General features: G+C 71.1%; 7 protein-coding genes across 7 annotated transcripts; 4 read left to right on the top strand and 3 right to left on the bottom strand.

Annotated features, from left to right (window-relative positions):
- Positions 1–1,683: 1,683 nt before the first annotated feature.
- On the bottom strand, positions 1,684–2,703 carry AURANDRAFT_63102 (hypothetical protein; the record flags this gene model as incomplete). Its single annotated transcript, XM_009037297.1, has 1 exon — positions 1,684–2,703. One exon carries the CDS (start codon positions 2,701–2,703, stop codon positions 1,684–1,686), a length of 1,020 nt encoding a protein of 339 aa, XP_009035545.1.
- A 2,396-nt stretch (positions 2,704–5,099) lies between these two features.
- Positions 5,100–6,932, top strand: AURANDRAFT_24463 (hypothetical protein; the record flags this gene model as incomplete). The annotated part of the gene is made up of 1 exon (XM_009037596.1): positions 5,100–6,932. A coding segment is annotated over one exon (1,833 nt), but the record flags the coding sequence as incomplete, so codon positions are not given.
- A 5,364-nt stretch (positions 6,933–12,296) lies between these two features.
- Positions 12,297–14,399, top strand: AURANDRAFT_24596 (hypothetical protein; the record flags this gene model as incomplete). The annotated part of the gene is made up of 1 exon (XM_009037597.1): positions 12,297–14,399. A coding segment is annotated over one exon (2,103 nt), but the record flags the coding sequence as incomplete, so codon positions are not given.
- Positions 14,400–16,339: 1,940 nt separating this feature from the next.
- AURANDRAFT_24760 (hypothetical protein) lies at positions 16,340–16,798 on the bottom strand (the record flags this gene model as incomplete). Its single annotated transcript, XM_009037296.1, has 1 exon — positions 16,340–16,798. A coding segment is annotated over one exon (459 nt), but the record flags the coding sequence as incomplete, so codon positions are not given.
- Positions 16,799–16,986: 188 nt separating this feature from the next.
- On the top strand, positions 16,987–18,269 carry AURANDRAFT_53187 (hypothetical protein; the record flags this gene model as incomplete). The annotated part of the gene is made up of 1 exon (XM_009037598.1): positions 16,987–18,269. The coding sequence occupies one exon, from the start codon at positions 17,010–17,012 to the stop codon at positions 18,255–18,257; it is 1,248 nt and encodes a 415-aa protein (XP_009035846.1).
- Positions 18,261–24,049, bottom strand: AURANDRAFT_63099 (hypothetical protein; the record flags this gene model as incomplete). Its single annotated transcript, XM_009037295.1, has 4 exons — positions 18,261–18,701; positions 20,618–22,330; positions 22,652–22,738; positions 23,333–24,049. 4 exons carry the CDS (start codon positions 24,047–24,049, stop codon positions 18,261–18,263), a joined length of 2,958 nt encoding a protein of 985 aa, XP_009035543.1.
- A 405-nt stretch (positions 24,050–24,454) lies between these two features.
- ABC15 (hypothetical protein) lies at positions 24,455–25,508 on the top strand (the record flags this gene model as incomplete). Its single annotated transcript, XM_009037599.1, has 2 exons — positions 24,455–25,120; positions 25,332–25,508. Coding segments are annotated over 2 exons (843 nt in total), but the record flags the coding sequence as incomplete, so codon positions are not given.
- Positions 25,509–26,054: the final 546 nt, after the last annotated feature.

Genomic DNA, 26,054 nt, shown 5'->3' with positions numbered 1-26,054 from the left:
CGCGATGATGATGGTCGTGGACCGTCTGCTGGCGCTGCAGAGCCCTTCGTTGGTACCTATGGATGGGCTCGAGCATCTCAGGACACGAAAAGTTCTCGACCTCGAATGCCCGCACGCTGCCCGAGAAACTGTGTTGCGACACCGTCGGCGCCGGGGCTGCGCAGGCTCTGAGATCGTGGGAAAAGTGTGTCCTGAAGGTTTCGAGCCCCCCGCGGGTACCCATAGGGCGCCTCCAACCTCTAAGGACAAGAAAATATCGCACACTCGACTCACACCGCCGCCCTCTCGTCCCGCCGCCGAACAACCGTCGCGCTCGCGAGCCAACGCAATGATCTCAGCAGCCCAAATTCGCTGCCCCGCCCCGTCGAAGGGTTCCGCAGCCGCGCCGCGCCGCGCGACCCGCCATCGTTGCACTCAGCCCGCGCGCTGCGGCGTGGAAGAAGAAAGAAAACGCTAGCGGCGGCCCCGAGTAGTACGAGGACCTCGCGTTTCGCCTGCCACCCCATCTAGATTTATATCCCCTTGGCGCCGCGCCGAGTCGAGTGCAACATCAGCTCGGTTCGAATCGACCAATGGGAAGCTCGCATTCGCGCGCGCGCGGCGACGCCATGGCCTCGATTCCGAGCCGGCCACCTCGGCGCATGACCCCAGCAGCCCCCACGGACTACCCTACGAGTCCGCCGGCCGAATCGGCGGGATTGGGGCGTCGCAGAAGGCGACCCCCGGACGCGGGTGCCGGCCCTGTCCGTGCTGACGCAATCGACACGGCCGTCGCGATCGAGACGCCACGCGCCGCGCCCATCGTCGCGTCGCACCGGCAACATGCTTGCGCGCACAGCCATCGCAGCTCTCGCGGCAGTGATCTGCGCGGCCCATGCCCTCGTCGCTCCCACGCAGCGCGTCGCGCGCGGCCCGGCGCGCTGCGCCGGTGCGGCGACGACGGCGGACTACGAGCTGCGGTCGCTGATGCCGGCGCAGGCCGCCCTGCTCATCACCAAGTGGAAGATGGAGGTCGAGAACCAGATCGCGCTCGGGTTCCTGCCGCAGCACACGCACCCGGACCGGTCCGTGCAGCGCATCATGTTCGTGAAGAAGGCCTTCGACCGCGCGTACGCGGACATGCGGACGTTCGCGGCGGCGAGCCAGGCCGGGCCCGAGGCGGTCGCGAAGCTCGACGGCGACCTGAGCTGCGCCAAGGTCGTGGGCTCGCTGCGCAACGACGAGCTCCACGGCGCCTGCCTCGCGCTCGTCCTCGACCGCGGCGGCACGCGCGACGTGCTCCACTGCGTCGTCACGCCGGACGTCCGCGAGCCCGCGAAGATCCTGCGGAGCGAAGCCGCGTTCCTCGGGGCCATCGCCGCGGAGGCGGAGGGGAACGTGCGCCTCAGCGCCCTGGCCTGTGGCGCGCTCCTCTCCGAGCCCGCGGACGTCGGCTTCAGGGACGGCGACGGCGACCTCCTCGAGGCCAGCGCGCCCGCGCCGGCCCCGGCCGGCGCGCCGCCGACGGCCGCCGAGTGGCGCGCGGCCTGCGACGCCTCGGGCGTCACGTCCTACGCCGACTTTGGCGTCGCGCTCGGCGCGCCCGCGGCGCCGGCGCCGGCCGCCCCCGCGCCCGCGGCGGCGAAGTGGGCCTGGAGCGGGCCCGTCTTCGCGTAGGTCCGCGCGAGCGAGCTTTAATCCTCGTTAGCTCCACGCGCGGACGCCGTGGTCGTCCTTGAAGGCGCGGTCGAAGCCGCCCATGGTCTGGCGGCCCGCGTACTTGGCGTCGCCCCAGTTGGCGCCGGACGCGGGCTCGTCGCCGCCGAAGCCGACGGCGTCGAACATCTCGTAGTCCATGGCGTAGGCGCGGCGCACCTTGGCCAGGAGCTCCGGCGTGTAGAGGTCGTGGTTCTCGGGCTTCATCTTCGTCGTCTGGTGCCACGCGGCGTTCTTCTGGAACATGCGGCCGCCGTCGTCGCCGCCGCCGACGGCGCCCTTGATCTTGTCGACGACCGTGCGCTTCAGCGCTTTCGTCCAGCCCGCCGCGCCGTAGGCCTCCCAGAGGCCCAACGCCCGCAGGAGCTTCTCCGCGTGGTCCCCGAGGTGGTCGAAGGAGCCCACGAAGTTGTACGCCGGTAGGAACTTCTCCATGTTGCACATGAAGCGCTGGGGCCGCCAGTGGGGGTTCGTGTTCGGGTGCAGCCCGTCGGGCTTGCCCCGCACGCGGTTCTTCGACGCGATGCGGTCCACGAAGCCGCTGAAGTTCATGTGCTTGTCCTTGAAGATGCGCACCGCGTACGACCCCGTCGAGTAGCGCTTCCCGTTCGCGAACTTGTCGAGGTAGGCGCTCAGGAGCCGCTCCGCCGGGTCGCGCCAGAAGGCGAACTTCGTCCAGGTCGGGTCGTTCATCAGCGCGGTGGCCGTCGTCACGTTCATGATCTTGTTAAAGAGCGGCTTGTCCTGCCGAAAGTGCGGGTCGCCCTTCCAGCGCTGGTTCTGGTTCTCGCCCTTTAGTCGGAAGAAGAGGCGCATGAACTCCGTGCACGCCACCTTGGGCACGGCGCAGTAGAGCAACTTGTGCTTCACGTCGACGTACATGTGGTGCTGGGCGTAGCGCAGCTCCTGCTCCCGGTAGCTCAGGGGCGCGCGCGGATGCAGCCGCGGCAGCGTGTAATTCGCGCGCGCCGACGCGAGCGCGGCGGCGAGGAGCCGGATGGATGGCATGGCGTCTCTACTGGCCGCCTCACGCGCGCGGGCAGCCCGTCCACTTCGCCATCGATGTCGACGTCGCCACAGAGGTCTACGGGGCACAGCCCCAAGCCGAGCCTGCCGTCACCTTCGGCGAGCGTCCGGTGCTGTGGCTCTCGCCACAGCCCCAGCACCTCTCATTACGACCCACTTGCTAAGCGCCCCCCGGCACGTTCCAGCCACCCCGGCCCGTTGGGCGAGGCCCCATGCTACCCTGAGTCGGGCCGAGCAGTTGCGGCTCTCTCGCGACGCCGAGGGCGAAGATACGCGACGGCTTTCTTCGTCGCCTCGAGCTCGTGCCCCTGGCTGCGGGCTCTGCCGCGCTCGTCTCGCAGCGCCAAGGCTTGAGACGCTGTCAGGCCCTTCAGGGGGTCCATCGGCGTGCCTCGAGGCATTTTCGCCAGCGTCGGCGCCGGCGTCGGCGAGACGCCGTCCGACGATCGTCGTCGGCTAAACGGAGCGTCTTCGAGAATCGACCTTCTCCGGCGATCTTGGCAGCGCGGCGGCCCAGCGCGTGGTGCGTCCTCATCGAGGGGGTACCGGGCGCGCCTCGGAGTGATTTGGCTAGCGACGACTTCGAACTGTCCGAGCGGCCGCGCGCCGGCGCCGTCGGGCCGAAACGACGACGAGGGCTTCGTGGAGCACGTCGCCGCCGACGGTGTCCCGGAGCGCGTCGCCGGCGCCGCGAGGCGCCAGCGGTGCGACGTCGCCGGCGACGGCGTCTCGGAGCGCGTCGCCGGCACCACCAGGCGACGACCGACGCCTCTGATCGCGCGGTGGCGCGCGGCGCGCGCGCGCTAAGATGCTCGCTCTTTCCGAGGCGCGGCGCTGTGGGGGCGTCACCGACGCGTCGCACGGCGACGCGGCCTTGCCGAGGCGGCCGCGCGGAAGCAGAGGGGGACGGGTGTCGAGTCAAGAGAGCTTCAACAAAACAAAAAAGGTTTGCATCTATGTGTAAATCGATCGAGGGATCTCCCCACGAGCTCCCTGGACGGAATGCGCATAATATGCGCATCATGATGTAGTCTCGGACATGATGGAGCTCGACGAGCAGCCCGCGGCGCAGTCCGACGACGAGGGGCCTCCGCCCGACGACGCGGCGCCGGCGCCGGCGCTGCACCTGCCGCAGCTCCGCGAAATAGATGAAATAACTCTCAAGATCGAGCAGCTCCAAGCCGCGCGCCCGAGCAGCAGTTTGAGCACACGGAGCTCTGGGAGCCCGCGCCTTTACCAACGCGCGTTCGTCCCCGGGCGCCGCGACGGGCGCGGCGTAGACGACCTCGCGGCCGCGGCCCAGGCCGCGAGCCACGACGAGCGCTTCGTCTCCGCGCGTCCGCGACAGCGCCGGAGATCGATCGACCGCGCGGTCCGGCCGAACCGGGTCCGAGCGCCGCCGCGAGGACCCGCTCGGGCGCCGCGACGGGCGCGGCGTAGACGACCTCGCGGCCGCGGGCCCAGGCCGCGAGCCACGACGAGCGCTTCGTCTCCGCGCGTCCGCGACAGCGCCGGAGATCGATCTACCGCGCGGTCCGGCCGAACCGCTTCGAGCGCCGCCGCGAGGACCCGCTCGGGCGCCCCGCGCGCCGCGGGGCGCGGCCCCGAGGCCCGAGGCTGCGGCCCTCGAGTCCGTCGGGATAGTGGAGGAGTCGCCGGGGCCGTCGTAGCCCGTGACTCGGCCGAGCCATCGCGGAGCCGCGCGGTGACGGCGGCGAGACGATAACGCGACGACGGCGCGATCCCTCGCGCGCGGTCCCGCGGACATCCAGGAAGAGAGCGGTAGAGACGCCCGACGAGACCCTTTGCGGACCCGGCCCGCGCCTCTTTGGCCCCGCGCAGGGTCCTAGGCGGCCGGGGGGGCAGGAGATCGAGATATCGTGCGACGAATCCTTCGATCTTTCGTTCAATGCCTTCGTTTTCGACGCAGGAAGCTCACATCCTTCGACTCCGACCACGTTGGGAGACTTTAATGGCCGTCCCGAGGCAAATCCGCGAAGTTTTGACCTTAACAAGTTGGGCGTCGCGCTCCGGAATGAGAGAGTCTGGGACGGCCGCGCCGCGGCCGGCTCAGTGGCGAGGCGAAGCGAGCCACCTCACCATGGGACTGTACGGGGCAGCCAGAGGTGCACGCAAGATCAGCCTGCGGCTCCTCGAGATCTCGCTGGCTTGGCGGCCTGTCGTCGACTGTGCGAGGCGCGCGTCGCGTCGATCACCGGCGCGCGGCGGCGAGGCCGCTCTTCGGCCGCGACCGGAGCTCTCGACGCCGTCGCCGTCCCCGCGGGCGCCGGAGCGCCGAAAGCGCGCGAGGTTCCGCCGGCGCGACGCGCGCGCGGGAATTGCCACAGTTTCCAAACACCCACGACGCCGCGAGGATGATGAACCGGAGCGCGCCGGCGCCCGGCCCGCCGAGCGCCGCGGGCCAGGGGAGCTCCTACTTCCAGCCCGACAGCAAGAAGGGCGAGGTCAACGAGCTGAAGACGCTGCTCCGGAACGTCGGCGTCGAGCGCGACCCGAAAAGGAAGCGCGACGTCATCAAGAAGGTCATCGCGTACATGACGTTGGGCATCGACGTGTCGCGGCTCTTCACGGAGATGGTCATGTCCATCGAGACGCGGGACCTCGTCGTGAAGAAGATGGTCTACCATTATTTATGTACGTACGCGCACGAAAAACCGGAGATGGGCCTCATGTGCATCAACACGCTGCAGCGCGACTGCAGCAACGACGACCCCATGGTGCGCGGCCTCGCGCTGCGGTCCCTGTGCTCCCTGCGGTTGCCGACGGTGCTCGAGTACATCCAGGGGCCGCTCCGCGCGTCGCTGAGCGACGCGCACAGCTACGTGCGGAAGACGGGCGTCATGGGCATCCTCAAGGTCTACCACATGGACCCGGAGTCCGTGCGCGGCGGCGATTTGGTGGACGTGCTCTACGACATGCTGCGCGACGGCGACGGCACGGTCGTCGCGAACTGCATCGTCGTGCTCAACGAGATCATGCTCGACGAGGGCGGCATCGCGATCAACACGGCCATCGTGCACCATTTGTTGGGCCGCCTCAACGACTTCAACGAGTGGGGGCTCTGCAGCGTGCTCAAGCTCGTGGCGCGCTACGAGCCGGCGAGCGACGAGGAGACCTTCCAGGTCATGAACGTCCTCGACCCCGTGTTGCGGACGTCGAACAGCGGCGTCGTCCTCGAGTGCATCGGCTGCTTCGTGAACCTGACGAAGCACCTGCCCGAGCTCCACGCCCAGGTCTACGAGCGCCTGAAGACGCCCCTCCTCACCCTGATGGCCGGCGGCGCCCACGGCGGCGGCGACTTCGAGCTCCTCTACTGCCTGCTCAAGCACGCGGAGCTCCTCGTCTTCCGCTGCCGCGAGGCGTTCCAGCCGGACTACCGCAACTTCTACATCCGCTACGACGAGCCGAGCCCCGTGAAGCACGTCAAGGTCCACCTCCTCGCCGAGCTCGCGAGCGACCAGTCCGCGGACGACGTCATGGCCGAGCTCAAGGAGTACGCGGCCGACGTCGACGCGGATCTGGCCAAGGCGGCGATCCGCGCCATCGGCGCCATCGCCGGGCGGCTCCGGACCAAGGCCGAGGCGGCGACGCGCGCCCTCGTCGAGTTCCTCGAGCTCGACGTCGCCTACGTGAAGGCGGAGGCCCTGCTCGTCGCCAAGGACGTGCTCCGCCGCTACCCGGAGCGCCGCGGCGACGTCCTGCCGTCGCTCGCGCGCTACCTCAAGGACCTCGACGGGTCGGCGAACCCCGCGGGCCGCGCGGCGGCCCTCTTCATCGTCGGCCAGTGGGGCGAGGAGATCACGGACGCGCCGTACATGCTCGAGCCCCTGATCGACGCCTACGGCTCCGAGACGTCCGTGGACGTCAAGCTCGCCCTGCTGACGGCGGCGACGCGCCTCTTCTTCAAGCGCCCGCCGGAGATGCAGAACATGCTCGGGCGCCTCCTCGACGCGGCGCTCGAGGACGCGAGCAGCAGCGACGCGCGCGACAAGGCGCTCTTCTACTTCCGGCTCCTGCGCCGCGACGTGGCGACGGCCCAGAAGGTCGTCAACGGCCGCGACCCCTGCGGCGTCGTCGTCGGCGCCTTCGCCGAGGACAACTGCGCGCTCCTCGACCGCCTCGTCGACGAGGGCTTCAACACGCTCGCGGTGCTGTACGGCGAGACGCCCGACCAGTTCATCGCGCCGAACAAGCGCGCCAAGGACGACCTGCCCAAGCGCGGCGCCGGCGCGCCCCCGCCGGCGGCGCCGCCGGCGGCCGACGACGGCGGCGGCGACCTCCTCGGCGGCGGCGGCGGCGACGCGCCGGCGGCGGCGGCGCCGCCCGCGCCCGAGGTCGACCTCCTCGGCGACCTCCTCGGCGGCGGCGGCGGCGGCGCCCCGGCGGCGCCCGCGCCGCGGGCCCTCGTCGAGGCCGCGGGCTCCGTCTCCGGCGAGGACTTCCAGGCCAAGTGGGGCGCGATCGCGGCCGAGACGCCGGCGACGATCCCGACGAACGGCCCGCCGCAGGGCACGGACATGGTCGACGCCATGCTCGCGTCGCTCCACGTCCACACCATGGCCAGCGGCGAGCTCCCGGACCAAGTCAAGTTCTTCGTCTACGCGCGCGACACGCGGAGCGCGCTCTACCTCGTCCAGTGCGTCATCGACAAGGCGAGCCCCAAGGCCGACCTCACGATCAAGGTCGAGGGCGACGGCGACGCGTCCTTCGTCGCCGGCGTCATCCAGACGGCCCTCGCCGCCTGCTAGGCCGCCTAACGCGCGCGCCTAGCTCGCGAAGTCGGCGATGGACCGGAGCACCTGCGGATGCAGTCGCGACAGCGCGGAGTCGCGCGCGAGGACGTGGAGGAGCCGCTCCCGGGACCAGGGGAGGCGCGTGGCGCCCCGCCAGAAGCCGATCGACGCGTCGTCGGCGACGCCGAGGCCCAGGCCCGGCGCGACCTCGTCCGCGCCGCACGCGACGCCGTCGAGCGAGCCCGCCGTCGGCGCGCGGAGCGCCAGCGGCGCGAGGAGCCGCGTCCGCTCCGCGAAGAGCGCGGCCCAGGGCGCGTCGCCGGGGTCCTGCCGCGGGTGCATGGCGACCATGAGGCTGTTCAAGACGCCGCCGGAGACGTAGAGCCGCGACGGCGGCGCCTTGACGAGCTTCATCTTCGCGCGGTTCGTCCGGCTGTCGGCGCCGGAGACGACGACGCCGGGGCCGCCGGGGTCGCGCGCGCCCACGCGCGTGTTCTTCAGCGTCATGGTCGCGCGCGAGCAGTGCACGCTCATGGCGCCGACGGCGCCGGCGACGTCGCAGTCCTCGAGCCGGCACGTCGCGGCGTCGAAGCAGCCGACGTTGCCGCCGCCGCGGTTCTCCGCGATGGTCGTGCCAAAGGCGGCGCAGGTCGCGCCCGCGTGGGCGACGACGCCGCCGCCCCGGTTCCGGCAGACCCGCGACGCGCGGATCTCGACCCTCGAGGACCGGAGCGCCTCGACGCCGGCCATGAGCGCGGCGCGGACGTCGCAGTTTTCGAGCGACACGCGGCCGCCGAGGCAGTAGACGCCCGTGCCGTTGACGCCGCGCACCGTCGTGTCGCGCACGGCGACGTCGGGCACGCGGTCGCCGATGACCGAGATGCCGGGCAGGCACGCGGCCTGGCCCTCGACGACGCACCGGTCGACGCGGACGTCCGCGCCCGCCGCCCAGCCCTCGCGGTCGCTCACGCAGACGCCGCCGTCGGCAAAGGCGCAGTCCTCCACGCGCACGCGGCCGCCGCCCTGGGCCTCGAAGCCGAAGCGCCGGCAGCGCGCGAAGCGCGTCTCGCGCGCGGCGGCGGTTCCCGACGTGACGACGACGCCCGACCTGGGCAGGAAAAGGGTGCGAAATTCCCAACTTCAAAGGCTCCTTTCTCGGTCGATTTCCGCTCGTTTCGGCTGATTTTTGGACGAGCGATCATCTCTCGGAACGGTCTCGAAGCGTGGATGATTTTTCCGGAACGCGCGCGCGCGGAACACTCACGTTGAAGCGACGTTGAATCACCCTTTTCCTGCCCTGCGCCCGACGACGCGCAGTTGCGCACGACGCAGTCCGCGAGCGCCAGCGACCCGCCGCCGGCGACGACGACGCCGTGGCCCCGCTGGCAGGAGATGACGCAGCGCGCCGCGCGCAGCGCGGCGCCGTCGACGGTGACGGCGTCGCCGCCGCAGCCGCGGACCTCGACCCGGCGCAGGGACACGCGCGTGCCGCCGCCGGCGACGCGGAGCGCGCCGCTCCACGAGTCCTCGAGCCGCGCCGCCGGCGCCGGCGACCGCCGCGGCGCCGCGGCGCCGCGGCGCCGCCACCACCGCGCGAGCTCCGCGGCGACGGCGCACGACGCCGCGACGGCGACGGCGCGCGGCGCCGCGCGCCAGCCCGCGAGGCCGCAGGCGACGGCGCCGACGGCGAGGCGGTGGTCCGCCGTCTCCGGGGCGGGCGGCAATTCCTCGGGCCCCTCCAGGCAGACCCGCGCGCCGCGCTCGACCTCCAGCACGGCGTCGAGCTCGTAGGCCCCGGCCTCGAGGCGGATGGTGGTCGTCCGGTCGCGCGCCGCGTGCGCGAGCGCGGCGCGCAGCTCCGCGGTGCTGGAGACAGTGCATTCGCGGCCGTCGGTCCAAGACCAGGCATCCTCAGTCATGGCTGGATCCATGCCGCCCTCAGCTTTTGCAAACGCGTTTTCTGCGGGCATGCCCTGTTTGGATGCGGCCATGTCACCTCTTTTGGCGGTAATTCCAATTGAAGTGAGGATGAACGCCACCAATCGTCCCGGAGCATCTGGGCAGCCCGCGCAGCGCGCGCGCTCGTCCTCGCACGCGCACGGCGACCCGCGCGGAGCCGTCGCCGTCGAAGTGCGCGACGTCCACGAAGTGGTCCTCGGGGCGCAGGTGCCGATCCCCGGCGACGTCGAGGAGCGCTCGGCCATGGCCCTCTTCGACGCCGGTCCGACGCGCAGAGTGCTCTGCCTCCACGGCGGGGGCTCGCGCGCGGAGATCCTGCGCATGCAGCTGCGCCCGTTCTTCGCGTCGGCCATCGGCAAAGGGCTGGCGCTCGACTTCGAGTGCATCGACGGCATGTACGAGTGCGTCGGCGACCCCATGCTCGAAGCGCTCTACCCCGGCAAGTTCTACAGCTACGTGAACAAGACGACGTCGGCGAAGTCGTCCTACGCGAGCAAGGACCTCTATCCGCATCCGCCGGCGCCGGACCGGGGCAGCTACGTGAGGCTACCGGCGTCCCTCGCCGCCTTCCGCGACCTCTACCTCGCGGACGAGGCGCCGCGCTACGAGGGCATCGTCGGCTTCAGCCAGGGCGCGAACCTGGCGGCCATGCTGCTCGCCGACTTCGCGAAGCGCGGCGTCGACCCGCCGGTGCGGTGGGCCGTGCTCATGGGCGGCGGCGACTTCGGCTGGGCGTCGGCGCTGCGCGACCGCGGCGAGCTCTTCGCGGCGCCCATCGCGTCGCCGCCGGTCCTCGCGACGATCGGGACCAACGACGAGCGCGTCGGGCCGTCCTTCGACGGCTTCCGCGCGCTCTTCAGCGAGGCGAACTTGGAGCTCGCGACGCACGACGAGGACCACCGGCCCTTCCCCGCGGACCACGCGGACGCCGTGCGGCTCGCGCGGAGGATCTGCGACTTCGTCGACCGCGTCACCATGCCCGCCGAATACCCGGACATCGCGCGGCTGACGACGCCCCAGCTGGCGATTCCGCCGAACGTGTTCCGGCCGGACGACGCGACCGCCGACGAGGCCGGTGGCGTCGCGTTGCTTAACTAGGCTTCGAATTCGGGCTTCGAATTGCGCTTCCCCGGCTTCCAGGGCAGCTTCGGGAGGACGGCCGACGGCGACCAGAGGATCTCGAGCGGCGCGAGCGAGACGCCGTTGCCGGTGTACATTGGGAACGCGTCGTCGCGGCAGTTGCTGTCGTGGCTTGGAGTTTCCATGTAGCGTCCCATCATAAAAGGGCAGCGCCGGTAGGAATCGGTGAGCGTCGCATTCGATGTCCGATGCCACTCGCCGGATCCGCCGGCGACGACGGCAGTGATGAGGAGGCAACCTCGCATGGCTCATGCTCGGCCCGGGGCTGCGTAGCCGACCTTCGCCGGATCGTGCCGGCCAAGCACTTGGAAGTGCCGTGAGCTGGCCTCCGCGCCGATGCCAAGATGCGCGCCGTCTTCGTGAGCTGCGCGGCAGTCCGCAGCGTGTAGCAGTGCGCATTGTCTTCGTGAGCTGCGCGGCAGGCCGCAGCGTGTAAGCAGTGCACATTCAAGCGAGAGCGCCCGTCCTGCAATGGTGGTCGCCCACCGCGTCGTCTCGCACCGCTGGCTGCGCGGCGTCGCGCGCACGGTGGAGACGCTCGTGCTCTCGAGCTGGTACGCGTCGCGCGGCTTCCCGCAGACGCAAAAGATCGAGGCCTGGCCGCTGGACGCGCGCGGCCCCGCGCGCCTCGCGCTGCCCGACGCCGCGGCGGCGGCGGCCGCGGCCGCGGCGTCGAGCGCGGAGGCGCTCGCGGCGGCCGACGAGGGCGCGTGGCGCGCGGCCGAGACCGTCGAGGCGCTCGAGGGGTTGCGCGTCTTCTGGGAGGGCGACGCCTTCGCGCCGCCGGCGCGCATCGAGGCGCTCGACGTGTCGCACTTTTGCGGCGCGCACACCGTCGGCGCGTCCGCGGCCGCGGACCGCGGCCTCCTCGCGACGGACGAGTACCGCTGGTACGGCCTGGGCTCCGGCGCCATCGACGACTGCGCGGCCATCGCCGAGAGCCTGGAGGCGCGGCTCGCGCTTGACCGGCCGCCGCCGGATTGCGTGCTCATCGACGGCGGCCGGGGCCAGCTCAACGCGGCGCGGCGCGTCATCGAGGCGTCGGGCGCGGACGTGCGGGCGCTGGCGCTCGCGAAGCGCGAGGAGACCGTGCACTTCGGCGCCGGCGGCGAGTTGAACCTCGCGGACCACGACCCGACGCTGACGCTGCTCCGGCGGCTGCGAGACGAGGCGCACGCGTCCGCGCTCCTCGCGCACCGCCGGTCGCGGCGCTTCGGCGAACACGCGTCGCTCCTCGACGGCGCGTCGACGCGGCACAAGGCGCGGCTCCGCGCCGCCTTTCCCAGCGGCGCGCGGCTCCGCGCCGCGTCCGTCGAGGAGTTGGCGGCGGTCGTGCCTTTCGACGTCGCGACCGCGGTCCGGGCGCGGCTGGAGACATCGGGCGACGCCGACAACCGCGACGTCGCCGTCTCCCTGGGCAACCGCGACTCGGCCGTGGAGGCACTCGCGGCCGACGGCCGGCGGTCCGCGGTGTCGCTCGACGCGGCGGGCGACGAGGCGCGCGCGCGGCGGTGGTGGAAGTCTAGGAGGGATTTACGCTTGGCGACGGCGGACCGCGGCAACCTCGACGCGCTCCTCGTCGCCGTCGTCGCCGGCGACGTCGACGCCGCGCTGGGGCCCTGGTCCGCGCCGGCGCTGCCGTCGGAGATCGCGGCGCCGCGGCCGGCGGCCGTCGCCGAGCCGATCGCCAAGTCTCGCGCGCCCATCGCGTCCACGGTCGCGCGATCGTTCTCGATGCGCGCGCCCTTCCCGCCGGCGGGCGACCAGCCGGCCGCCATCGATTCGCTCGTCGGCCGCCTCGGCCGCGGCGAGCGCCGCGTCGTCCTGAAAGGAGCGACGGGCACGGGCAAGACGTTCGTTTTGGCCCACGCGATCGAACAGTTGGACAAACCGACTCTCGTCTTAGCGCCGAACAAGGTCCTCGCGGCGCAGCTCTATTCGGAGCTCCGCGAGTTCTTCCCCGACGCCGCCGTGAAATTCTTCGTGTCCCACTTCGACTACTACCGGCCCGAGAGCTACAAGCTCGCGTCCGACACGTACTCGGAGAAGCGCTCCGCGACGAACGACCGGATCGACGCGCTCCGCCACGACGCGACGCGATCCCTAAACGAGCGGCGCGACACGATCGTCGTCGCGACGGTGTCGTGCATCTACGGGTTGGGCATGCCCGAGGAGTACCTGTCGTCGGCGCTGCTCGTCCACCCGGGCCAGTCCTGGACGGGTCGAAGCGAGCTCGAGGCCGCGATGCTCGCGCTCCGCTACGGCGCGGACGGCGCGGACCGCGGCGGCTTCGCGTGGACCGACGACGGCGCGGCGCTGTCCGTGGGCCTGGTCACGGAGCCCGCGACGCTCAAAATCAGCGTCGAGGCCGGCGACGACGCGCTGCTCGTGTCCGACGTGTCGATCGTAGCCGACGACGCGAGGTCCGTCGACGAGTACGTGTTGTACCCCGCGTCGCACTACGTGGCGACGGCCGAGGAGATCGAGCGCGTCGCCCAAGCCGTGCTCGAGGAACTCGACGACGACCTCGCGGCGTTCCGCGCCGCGGGGCGGTTCCGCGAGGCGCGGCGCCTCGAGCAGCGCGTCTTAGCCGACGTCGACGACATGCGGCGGCGCGGGTTCTGCCCGGGTATGGAGAACTACGCGCGCCACGTGTCGCGGCGCGCGGCGGGCGAGGCGCCCGCGACGCTGGTGGACTTCTTCCCGGACGACGACTGGCTCCTCGTCGTCGACGAGGCCCACGTCGCCGTGCCCCAGCTCCGCGGCATGCACGCGGGCGACCGCGCGCGCAAGACGTCGCTCGTCGAGAACGGCTTCCGCCTCAAGTCCGCGCTGGACAACCGGCCGCTGACGGACGCGGAGTTCTGGGCCAAGGTCCCCCAGTGCGTCTTCGCGACGGCGACGCCGAACGCGGACGTCTTCGACATGTGCGGCGACGACGCCGTGACGTCGCTGATCGTGCGTCCCACGGGCGTCGTCGACCCCGTCGTGTCCGTCGTCGACGCCGCCGCCGCCGGCGGGCTCGAGGACCACCTCCTCGCGCGCGTCGCCGCGGCCGCGGCCGCGGGCGACCGCGCGCTCGTGACGACGCTGACGAAAGCGTCGGCCGAGGGCATCGCGGACCTGCTCACGGAGAACGGCGTCGCCGCGACGTATTTGCACAGCGGCCTCGACTCCGGTAAGCGTTTGGACGCGCTCCGGCGCCTCAAGGCGGGCGAGCTCCAGGCGCTCGTGGGATGCAACCTGCTGCGCGAGGGTCTGGACCTGCCGATGGTGTCGCTCGTCGCCGTCGTCGGCGCGGAGAAGCAGGGGTTCCTGCGGTCGGCGACGTCGCTGATCCAGACCATCGGCCGCGCCGCGCGCCACGTCGACGGCCGCGTGCTGCTCTACACGGACGACGGGACCGTCAGCGACGCGATGCGCGAGGCCATCGACGAGACGAACTACCGGCGCGCCGTCCAGCTCGACCACAACGCGCGGCACGACGTCGTGCCCGTCGGCGCGGGCCGGAACAAGTCCGCGGAGAACACGGAGATCCTCGACCTCCTCGGCCCGTCGAAGCCCGAAGGCGGTACCTACGCGCCCGACTTCGCCGATCCCGTCGACGCCGCGCTCTACGACGCGCTCCGCGACTGGCGGAAGCTCACCGCGGCGTCGCTGGGGAAGCGGCCCTTCATGGTGCTCAACCAGAAGACGTTGGAGAACGTCGTCCAGCTGCGGCCGGCCAACGAGTCCGCGCTCCTCGCGGTCCACGGCATCGGGCCCAAGAAGTCCGCGCGCTACGGCGACGCGGTGCTGGCCATCGTGAACGGGACGTATAGCTAAAGATTAACGTTCGCCGGGCGGACCGCGATCTCGTCGAGGAAGACGTTGCCTTCGAGGGCCTTCTTCTGGAGCGGCAGGACGAGGAGACGAAGCGTCGTCGTGCCGCCGAGGAGCCCCGGGTTCTCGTCGGCGAGGAAGCTCAGGCCGACCTCGAGGCCGCCGGAGGTTTCGTAGCCCGTGTACCAGTTGTCGGTCAGCAGACGGTCCTCGAAGAGCACGCGCGCGGCGTCTCCCGCGTAGTCGACGCGGAGCCGCCACTCGGCGCCCGGCGGGAGCGTCACGTTGATCTCGTATTCCGCGGCCCCGAGCCAGTCGTCCAAGTCCGGCTCGCGGGGTTTGCCGCTCGACTTGACGACGGGGATGGATCGCACGGGCGTCGCGAAGGGCTTGACGAGTCGGACCGCCGGCCGCGGCGGGTCGAGCGCGGGCAGGTCGACTTCGTCTACGGCGCCGAAGACGCCCGTCCCCCCGGCCGGCGGCGGGCAGACGAGGAGGGTGGCTCGCGCGTTACCGTCGTCGAGGCGGAGGTCGACGCGGTCGCCGTCGGGGAGCACGAACAGCGTCCCCGGAGACGAGACGAAGACGCGGCGCGGCGAAGCGTCCTCGTCGGTCCAGACGCGGTCCACGTACTCCGCGGCGAGGAGCACGAGCGAGACCTCGCGGCCGTTTTCGCGGATCGTGGCGAAGGGCGCGAGCGACGGTTTCACGCCGCGGAGCACGGCGACGCCGCCCTCGTCGGTCCGCGCCGCGGTCGTGTCGAGCGCCGCCGACCCCAGATCGAGCGCGACCTCCGAGAACCCGGGCGTCTCGAGGAGGAAGACGACGCCGTCCGTCCGCGTCAGCAGCTGCGCCGTCGCCCAGGCGATGCGGCCGACGGGGAGCGCGACGTCGACGGGCCAGACGAAGGACGCGTTCGAGTCGATCGTCAGCGGCGCGCTGCCGTTCGACGGCACGGCGAGCGTCGCGTCGCCCCGCTCGAGCGCGAAGCGGACGTCGGTCTTGGGCGGGAGCGTCGCGCCGCGCTGGTAGTTGTTGACGAAGAGGAACGTGCCCGCGGGCGACGCGCGCGCGGCCCAGCGCAGCGCCGTCGGCCCGTCGTCGCCGCCGCCGGGGACGGGGACGGCGTCCGCGAGCACGTCGCCCCAGGCGCGGAGCATCAAATGCAAGGCCTTGAGCCCGTGGTAGTGGCCGCGGGGCTGGCCGAACTCGCCGAGCGGCGCGAAGTAGTCGTAGGACGAAGACGTCGTGGGATTCTGCGTGCCCGCCGCGGACCACGCGGATTCCTGGAGCGTCACGTTCGGCGCGTCCCGGAGCGCGTCGCCCGCGACGTCGTGTTGCTTGGAGTGGGGATTATTGCCGCCGTGGTACATGTAATAGCCGACGCCGTTGGAGCCGCCGCCGACCGTGCAGAGCGCGAGGGCTTCCATGTCCAGGGGTTCCAAGTGCGTTCTGTGGTTGTAGTCGCTGTTCATGCCGCCGCCCATCTCCACGTCCAGCCACGGGAAGCCCGGCACGAGCGGATAACATCCCGGGCACGTCGGATCCGGGCCTTCTCCGAGGAGCATCATCGGGCCTTTGTGGAACTCGAACGTGTTCGCTTGGATCTGATCCTTCATGTCGTTCGTCCAGGAAGCGTCCGCGTAGCCCCCGAAGAAGGGAAGCATGGGGTAGCGTGCCGGATACCCGGCGTCCGGGTTCGGCCAGCCCGTCTTCGTGAAGGCCGCGGGCGCGATGTCGTACGACAGCGCGATCTCGCGGAGACCCAGCAGGTACTTCCAGTCGCCGATCTCGTTGTCGAGCTGGACGGCCCAGACGGGGCCGCCGTCCCGCCAGAAGAGACCCGCCAGCTCCTCGCCGAGGCGCCCGAACCACGCATCGACGCAGGCCATGTATCGCGCGTCCAAGGACCGGAGCTTCGCGCCGCAGGGCTCGTCGTCGCCCAGGACCCAGTCGGGGTGCCCTCCGTTCTTCGCCTCGCCGTGGGACCACGGCCCGAGCCGCAGGAGCACCTTCAGGCCGACGTCGCGCGCGGTCTCGAGGAACGCGCGCAGGTCGCGCCGCCCGGAGAAATCGTAGTCGCCGCGGAGCTCCTCGTGGTGGTTCCAAAAGACGTACGTCGCGACCTGATCCAAGCCGCCCGCCTTGACGCGCCGGAGCTCCTCGCGCCACATGAATCGCGGCACGCGCGTGAAGTGCAGCTCGCCGTCGACTGGAAACCAGCGGCGGCCGTCGACGAGCAGCGATCTGCTGTCGGCGGTTATAGTGATGTTGTCCGGGCTGGTGTTGTTGTGGAAGACGTTGGACACGTTCTTCGTCGATGGTCGTGGGATGGACGTGGGCAGCGTCGCGGTCTCCAGGGCCGCCTCCACGGCGACGACGAGCCCAAGGATGCGCAGCATATTGCGAAGATCTCGGGGTACGGAGACGCTCCGCGAGGCAGCCCCAGACGCGAGAACTCAGAGATGCAAGGTGCAAGACGGCGGAGACGTAGAGACGCTCTGCGAGCAGCCCCAGACCGCGAGAATTCAGAGATGCAAGGTCGGCGTCAACACGCATCGCACCGGCAAACTTCGCCCATCGTGCAGTGGCAATCTGGAGCTGCCTCCCAACATGGCGTCGTCGCGCGGCCGGCGCGCACCGCAGCTCGCGGCGCTGTGCCTGCACCTGGCCCTCGGCCTCGCACCGCCACCGCGACGATGCCTGACGAAACTGTCGTCGACGCAGTCGTCGTCGACGCCCGGGTGGACGTACGGCAAGGAGGCGCCGACGAGCGACGCCTGGTGCTTCGTGCGGACCATGGGCGAGGGGCGCGAGCCCTGCGACGTCGCCGACGAGACGTATCTGCGCTGCACGGCCGCGGCGACCTACAAGGTGACCTGGAGCCGGCCCCCGCGGCGCGCGCTCGTGCTCGCGAAGAAGTCGATGGACGACGCGGAGCTCCGGGTCGCGTCCGAGGTCGCGCGCGTGATCGCGGGCCTGGGCATCGACATCCTCCTGGCCGAGCCGCTCTACAGCCGGGCCCGGGCGCGGCTCGCGGACCGGGGCATCGCCGCGGCGCTCTGGGAGTCGGAGGACGACGGCGAGCGGCGGCCGGACTTCCTCGCGACGATCGGCGGCGACGGGCTGCTGCTCTACGCGAACGCGCTCTTCCAGCGCACGGCGCCGCCACCCGTCATCGCCTTCTCCGCGGGGAGCCTGGGGTTCCTCGCGCCCTTCGACGCGTACGACGAGAGCGCAGACGGGGGCGTCGAGAACGCGATGGGCCTGGCCGCGGGGCTCGAGCGCGGCGCGTCGCGGCCGCCGCCGCCCTGGCCCGTGTCCCTGCGCATGCGCCTGCGGTGCACGGTCTTCGACGGCGGCTCGGGCGACGTCCTGGCGCGGCACGAGGCGCTGAACGAGGTCGTCGTGAACCGCGGCGACTCCGAGTTCCTGTCCGCGGTCGAGTGCTTCTGCAACGACGAGCACCTGACGACGGCCCAGGCCGACGGCATCATCGTCGCGACGCCGACGGGGTCGACGGCCTACTCGCTGTCCGCGGGCGGGCCCATGGTCCACCCGTCGGCGAACGCGATGGTCTTCACGCCCGTTTGCCCCCACAGCCTCTCCTTCCGGCCCATGGTCTTCCCCGACTCGGCGGAGCTCAAGTTCGTCGTCGACGGCGACGCGCGCGCCGACGCCTGGGCGACCTTCGACGGCCGCAACCGCGTCAAGCTCAAGCGCGGCGACGAGCTCGTCGTCACGCCGAGCCCCTACCCGCTGCCGACCGTGCTCCGCCTCGGCAACACGGCGGACTGGTTCGGCGGCCTCCGGACCCACTTCAACTTCAACGTCCGCGTGCGCCAGAAGCCCCTGTCCTAACCCCTAGCCGTCGTCGGGGGCGATCGCGAGCCGCGCGGCCGCGCGCGCGGCGACGTCGCGGTCGTCGGCGTCCGCGGCGAGCTCGCGGAGGCCCGCGAGGGCCGCGTCGCCGACGCCGCGCGCGTCCGCGAGCGCCGCGCGGAGGTCCGCGCCCGCGGCCGTCGCGTCGTCCGCGTCGAGCGCGGCCCAGAGCGCGCCCCAGGTCCCCGCGAGGGCCGCGACGCGCTTCGCCGTCGCCTTGCCGACGCGGTTCGCGCCGAGCGCGTACACAAAGTCCGCGAGGGGCAGCGGCCGCGCCGCGCGGGCCTCGAGCGCGTCGAGGAGCTTCGCCGCGGACGTGGACGCCCAGCCGTCGAGCGCCTCGAGGCGCCGGGCCGCCGCGTCCCGGTCGTCGAGCAGGTCGAAGAGGTCCGCGGGCGACCGCGCGACGCCCTCGCGCACGAGCTGGCGCAGCTTCTTCTTCCCCAGCGCGCCCGACGCGAGGTCGATCGCGCCGCGCCCCACGAAGTGCGCGAGCCGCCCCGCGGCCTGGTCGTCGCAGCCCACGCCGTTGGGGCACGTCGCCCGGCCCGCGTCCTCGTCGACGACCGTGCGCGCGCCGCAGCACGGGCAGGTCGCCGGCGGCGCCCAGACCCTGGACCCGCCGCCCGCGGGCCGGATCTGCGGGATGACGTCGCCCGCGCGCTTCACGAGCACCGCGTCGCCGACGTCCGCGCCGCCGAGGCAACTGCGGAGCATGGCGAAGTTGTGCAGCGTCGCCGACCGCACGACGACGCCCCCCACGGCGACGGGCGCGACCTTGGCGACGGGCGTGAGCACGCCGCGTTTCCCGACGCCGATCTCGACGCCCTCGAGCGTCGTCGCCGCGAGGACCTCGGCCTCGAACTTGAGCGCCACGCGCGACCGCGGCGCGCGCGCCGTGGACCCCGCGGCCCGCGCCGCCGCGGCCGCGTCGACCTTGAAGACGACGCCGTCGATCTCGTAGCGGAGCTCGTCGGCGGCCGGCGAGTCCACGGCCGGCCGCCGCGCGCCGAGCTCGGCGTGGTAGGCCGCGAGCGCCGGCGCGCAGGCCTCGACGTCGTCGCCGTCGACGGCGACGACGCGCGCGGGCAGCGCGGCCTCGAAGCCCCAGGCGTCGAGCGCTGCCCGCTTCTCGGCGAACGACGCGTTTCCCAACGCGTCGCCGACGGCGTCGTGGGCGACGAAGCGCAGGCGGCGCCGGCGCGTCTCCTCGGCGTCGCTCTGGCGCAGGGACCCGGCGGCGTAGTTGCGCGGGTTCGCGGCGTCCGCGCCCGCCAGTTCGCGGAACGTTTGAACCGCGACGCAGACCTCGCCGCGGATCTCCACCGCGCCGCGCGCGCCCAGGGACTCGACGACGCCCGCGACGGCCCGCGCGTTCGCCGTGACGTCGTCGCCCTGGACGCCGTCGCCGCGCGTCGCCGCCTGGACGAGCGCGCCGTCCTCGTAGCGGAGCGAGACGGACAGGCCGTCGAGCTTCGGCTCGCAGACGATGGCGCCGAGGGGCTCGCCCTTGCAGGCGCGCTGGGCCTTCTTCAGCCACTTGGCGACGGCGGCCTCGACGCCGTCGCCGCCGACCTTGATGGCGTCGAGGGACAGCATGCGCGCCGCGTGGGGCGCCGCCGCGCGGAAGTTGCCGCTCCGCTTCGCGCCGACGGCGCGCGGCGCGAGCGCGTGCGCGGCGCGCAGCGCGTCGACGCGCGCGGCGAGGGCGTCGTACTCGCCGTCGCTCAGCGTCGGCGCCGCGGCGTTGTAGTAGAGGTCGTCGTGCTTCGCGAGCTCCGCCTCGAGCGCCTCCAGGTTCCGCGGCGCCGCCGACGCGAGGCGCGTCGCCGCGCGCGCGCGCGCGCGCGTGACGCTCGCTCTCGCGACGAGCGCGACGGCGCCGCGCATCCCGACGATGGCCGAGAGCGCGACGACGGCGCGGCGGAACATGCAAATTCAGGGGCCCCAGACTTACGCTCGCCGGCGGCAATGCGGACGATGCACTTGACGATGCAGTCGATGTCGGCCGCGAGGCGTGTACCGCGTCTCCGAGCGGACGACGTACTGACGACGTCCTCTCGAGAGCCCCCCGGCCCCCGCCTCGGTGTCTCGATAACTGCCGGCGTTACCCGCACGGCAGGTTGGGCGGGCGCGGCGGCCCGACGCCGCCGCCGCGCGCGAGAGGCGGCGCGGCGGGGCGCGGGTCGACCGCGGCGGACGCGGGGGCCGCGAACTTGGACCCGGCACGCGACCTGTCGGGGGGAAGAGGGGGGGACTGCGGCGGGGCGCGCCGCCTAGCGGATCGGGTCCTCGGCGCCCGCGGGGATGATGGTGAAGAGGATCTTCGTCTTGCCGACCTTGATGACGTCGCCGACGGCGAGCGACACGCGGCCCGCGACGGACTTGCCGTTCACCTTGGACCCGTGGCTGGAGCCGAGGTCCATGAAGATGACCTTGCCGTCGCCCGTGCAGTCGATGCGCGCGTGCTCGCGGCTCACCTTCTTGTCGTCGTCGACGGCGACGTCCTGCTTGTGGTCGCGGCCGATCGTCGTCGACTTGTCCTTGCCCTCCTTGGATTTCAGAAAGGTCCAGGCCTCGTAGATCTTCTCGCCGTCGTCCTTCTTGCCGACGCTCTTGAGCTTGGTCTTGGCGTGGGTCATCTTCTGGAGGCGCTTCTTGAGCGCGGAGGGGTCGTTGGGCGTGTAGATGAGGAGGCGCTGCGCGTCCTGCGGGATGGGCTCCGCGGAGCCGCCGCCCTTGGCCTCGTCGACGTAGGCCTTGTAGGCGGGCGTCTCCTTGAAGCCCTCGTAGGTCTTCTCCATGAGCTTCGTGAGGCAGACGGCGCGGAGCGCGCCCATGGGCGGCGGCTGGCCGTCGGACACGGCCTTCTTGAAGTCCTCCTGGGGCTCCTTGGACACGTCCTCGGGCAACCCGTCGCCGCCGAGGTACTTGGAGATCATCTGCTGCTCGAGCTTCTTCATGTGGTCCTGGTGGCCCGGCCCGTCGTCCTCGTACTCGTGCGCGTCCTTGTACTCCTTCGCGAGCTTCCAGCAGTTGAAGATGGTCTGGATGCCCGGCTTGTCGGCCGCGGCCTCCTCGATGTAGTGCTCGTAGGCCTCGATGCCCGCGTCGTCGTCGAGGACCATGTGGAGGTCGATGTCCGTGACGGACTCGATGGCCGAGAGCTCGTTGAGCGCCGCGAGCGTGTTGCCCTGGTCGTCGAGCTTCGCCGTGACCTTGATGATCGCGCGGAGCCACTCCTCGAGGGCGACCTGGTGCGCGGCCTTCATGACGAAGGTGCGCAGGGGCGTCACCAGCGAGAAGATCATCTTGCCCGTCTTCTCGATCGTCTCCGTGTCGAGGACGACGTGGAGGTGGTTCAGCGAGATGATGCCCTCGGGGTCGGACTTGGCCTCGTGCTCCGTCGCGCCGTAGACGATGGTCTGGTCCGACCGGAGCACGCAGTACATCTTGCTGAACTGGGCCTCCTCCGGCTTCTCGTCCGTGAGCAGGTCCGCGTAGAACTGCTCGTCCTCGTACTCGACGCGCTGGAACTCGAGGTAGCCCTTCTTCTTCGACTTGATCTTCTCCTGCTCCGCGACGAAGCCCGCGGCGCGCAAATTCGACAGGATGACGTTCATGCGCTTGAACTGGATCTGGGCCTGGTCCAGCAGCAGGGGCCGCATGGCCGCCTGGGACGCCTCCTTCTTCGCGATCTCGTCCGCCGTGTACGCCTCCTTGAGCGCGTCGTTCACCGCCGCGATCCACGCCTTCTGCTCCTTGATGTTGCCCGCGTAGAGCGTCATGGTCCGCGTCGGCGTGTAGAGGTAGAAGCTCGACCCCCGGTTCTCCATGTCGGCGATGAACTCCTTGGACACCTCCTGCGCGCCCTCGACGATCGACTCGACGCCGTGGACGTACGTCGGGAAGATGGCCGTGCCCTTGGCGCTCTTCTCGTCCTTGAAGCGGATGAGGTAGCAGCCCACGAGCTGGTAGTAGCGCTTGATCTGGCCGCTCGGCGTCGCCCAGCTCAGCCAGCCCTCGTGCTTCACCGGCGCGCTGTAGCCCTCCTGCGCGCGCGCGGTCGGGTTTTCGGACATCGCCGGCGCGCGGCGCGGCTCTCGCGGCACATAACACGTGGGCGCGGACGCGGGCCGCCGCGCCTTCTTCACCTGGGGCGCCGGCACCTTGGCCGCGGGACACGCGCGCAGCGAGGCGACGTGTATCGACATCTCCTTCTGGTCGGCTTTTGCGTAGGCCTCGTTGATTTGCATGCTCTTTCGTTTCAGTTTTTCCTGCGCGGGCGCGCGGACCGTCGAGCGGGGGCAGCGGCGGGGGAGCCGGCGCCGGCCGGTCCGGGGCGGCCGGTGGGCTCGGAATTCGAAACGCACCGACTGGTGCGCGCTCATGCCCTGGCCCTGGTCCTCGCGCTTCTCCTCCGGCACGATCGGCGAGAAGACCTCGTCGTCGCCGACATCCTGCGCCGGCTCCTTTGCGTGCTTACCCGCTCCGCCGCCCATCCTTTCTGTCTATGGCGAGGCGTTGGCTGCGAGAGGGCCTAGCCGCCCTCGTTTCATCCGAATACAACCCAAGGATTTGGAAGTACAACTGAGTCTTAATCATTGTCCATCAGCCGTCGCTGCTCTTTAACTTCAAGCGTTCAAATTCAACCAAAAGAGCTGCCGGATGAGGTTTAATAATATATTATACAAGACGCCTACGGCTTACTTGCCCCTGCCGGGGGGCTTGCCTGCGGCGCGGCGAGAGCGCGCCCTTCGGGCGCGCTCGCGCGTGCTGAGCCACTCATTCCCGTGTCAATGCTTCCCTCTGCACCGCTTGCGCGACGACAGCCATTTAATTTTCGTACGGCGGGGGAACCCCCGCGCACAACTCACGCATATATATATGGATTAGGGATCCTAGAGCTTGAACCCGTATCTTTCAAAGCCCGCCGGGGGTTCTCTCTTGGGGCTCCCAGGGTGTGGCCGCGCAGAGGCACAGCAAACATGTTACGAAGGCGCGCGCGCGTCGAACTCGAGGACGTGGCTCGTCATGGCGCCGCCGCGATTCACCAGGAGCGCCGCCGCGTCGTCGACGAGCGCGGCGATCTCGTCGTCGTCGACGCGGCCCGCGAGGATCGGCGGCCACGCGGCCGCGAGGCGCCGCCGCGCTTCGTCCACGTCAGAGTAGGGCGTGACGATGACTTCTTCGCGCACGTCGACGGCCTCGAAGCCCGCGGCGTCCAGCGCGGCCCGCCACGCGTCCGGCCCGTCGCGCCGGAACATCGTCGGCAGGGCGTCGAGCGCAAGCGCGCGGCCCCGATTCGCCGCGGCGGCCTCGAGCGCGTCGACGCCCTCCTGGCAGGACCCGGCGCCGTGGAGGCCGCCGAGGAAGAGGCCGCCGGGCGCCAGGAGCGCCGCGACGCCGGCGAGGAGCGCGGCGTCGGGGCCCGGCCAGTGGAGCATCATCGTCGAGGTGGCGACGTCGAAGGGCCCGCTCGGCGCGTCGCCGTTCGCCGCGAGGTCCGCGGCGGCGAAGGCGACGCGCGGGAACGACCGCCGCGCACGCGCGACCATGTCCGGCGAGATGTCGACGCCCTCGACGGCCGCGTCCGGCAGGAGCTCCGCCAGCGCCGCGGTGAATTCGCCCGTGCCGCAGCCGACGTCGACGACGCGCTCTGCGCAGTCGACGGCCGCGGCGACGTTCGGCCGCGCCCGCATCCTATCCCAGAACGCGTGGGCGTAGGCCGCCTGAAAGGTGCCGCGGTTCGCGGCGTAGCTGTCGCCCATGGCGCTCCAATCGCCCTGCGTCTTTGCGTCTGTGCCCATGGTGCGCATGCCCAGGTGTTTGTGCGCATGCCCAGGTGTTGGTGCGCATGCCCAGCTGTTTGTGCCCAGGAGCGCTCGTTTGCGTAAGCGCTTGCACATCGTGCGCGCTGCCATAGTCCGGGATGTGCTCAGTCGTGATAGTCGTGCCACAGCTCGCCGAAAACACGTCCAGCCTCACGATCTTCATGATTCCCCGATTGGAATTGCCGTGACGTCGAGGGATTCGGCTGCCCCGCCCCTCGTGTCGCGGCCCTCGGCAGCCCCGCCGAGCCGCCCGCGACCATGGCCTTCGTCAAGGGCCAGGGCCTCATGGACGACAAGTTCAAGAACTTGGACGAGGAGCAGCAGGCGCGCGCCGAGGCCCACATGGCGTCGCGGCGGGGCGTGCGGCGCGCGAGCTTCGCGGGCATCCCGCAGACGTCCGTGCTCAAGCGCGCGAGCGAGCAGGTCAAGGCGTCGAAGCTGACGCCGCTCCTCCTCTGGACGAAGCTCAGCATCCGCTACGGCGGCGTGGAGAAGGCCGCGGTCGCGGGCGCGCAGGGGTCCGTGCAGCGCGGCACGTTCACGGCGCTCCTCGGCCCCGCGGGCTCGGGCAAGACGACGCTGCTCCAGTGTTTGGGCGGGCGCCTCGCCTCCGACGCGCGCGTGTCCGGCTCGCTGGCCGTCGACGGCACGCCGTTGGACAGCGAGGCCATGAAGGCGATGTCGAGTTACGTCGCGGACGAGGACCTGTTCCTGCCGCACCTGGAGACGCTGGAGAGCCTGTTCTTCGTGGCGCGCATGCGCGTGCGGAGCGGCGCCATGAACGACGACGACTTGAACGACCTGTGCATGCTGCTGCTCGAGGAGCTGGGGCTCGCGGACAAGGCCGCGGTCCTCGTCGGCGGCGAGCTCAGCGGCGGGCTGAACGTGCGGGGCCTGAGCGACGGCCAGCGGCGGCGCCTGTCCCTGGGCTGCGGCCTCGTGTCGAAGCCCGCGCTCATCTTCGCCGACGAGCCGACGAGCGGCCTCGACGCGTCGAGCGCGCTGAGCGTCATGCACTGTGTGGAAATCAACCACTGGTTTGGGGGGTCCCCACCAAACTTCAGAACTCTCTATCTCAATCAAATCGAAGTCGATTCGGCTGATTTTTGGACGGATCGATTGCTCTCGTCGAGTTCTCGAAGCACGGCGAAAGAGTCTGGTCCAAACCGTTCGATTACGCGCACATTGAAGTCGGGTTGAAGATTTGATTTCCACACAGGTCATGCAGGTCATGCACGACCTCGCGGCGAACGCGCACCTGGGCATCATCTGCACGGAGCACCACCCGCGCCTCGCCGTCTGGCAGATGTTCGACCAGGTTTGTTTGTTGAGCGAGGGCCACGCGTGCTACGTCGGGCCCGCGGACGGCTGCGTGCCCTGGTTCAAGTCGCTCGGCTACCTGCTCGAGGACGTCGTCGCGGGGGGCAACCCGGCGGACACCTGCGTCGACCTCGTGTCCATCAACCACTACAAGGACCCGGCGCTCTTCGGCAAGAACACGATGCTCGACGAGGACGACGTCCGCGCGGCCGCGCAGGCCTTCGACGCCGTGCACCGCGCGAAGCTCGGCGCGCTCGTCCTCAACGTCATGGGCTCCGACCCGGAGGCCTTCGACGTCGCGCGCCGGGCGTCGGACGACAAGAAGCGGGGCCTGCGGCGCTTCCTGTCCACGGCGGGCCTGTCGGACTCGGCCGAGGCCGCGTCGGACTTCGTCCGCCAGTACCGCGTGCTCGCGAAGCGCACGATGGAGAGCCACACGCGGAACAAGGGCAACGCGTTGGCGCGGAACGTGCTCATGAACATCGTCGCCGTCATCTCCGCGGGCGTCTTCGGCAACCAGCACCGGCGGTCCATCAAGGGCGGCTACGTCGGCGACTACGTCGGCGAGGACCTGACGAGCTACTACGGCGGCCTCTTCAGCTGGCTCGTCTTCACGGCGCTC

This window comes from Aureococcus anophagefferens (assembly GCF_000186865.1).
Source record: "Aureococcus anophagefferens unplaced genomic scaffold AURANscaffold_6, whole genome shotgun sequence".
Lineage (NCBI taxonomy): Eukaryota > Pelagophyceae > Pelagomonadales > Pelagomonadaceae > Aureococcus > Aureococcus anophagefferens.
Note: the sequence above shows the minus strand (reverse complement) of the source record. Positions and strands in the feature narration are given on the sequence as shown.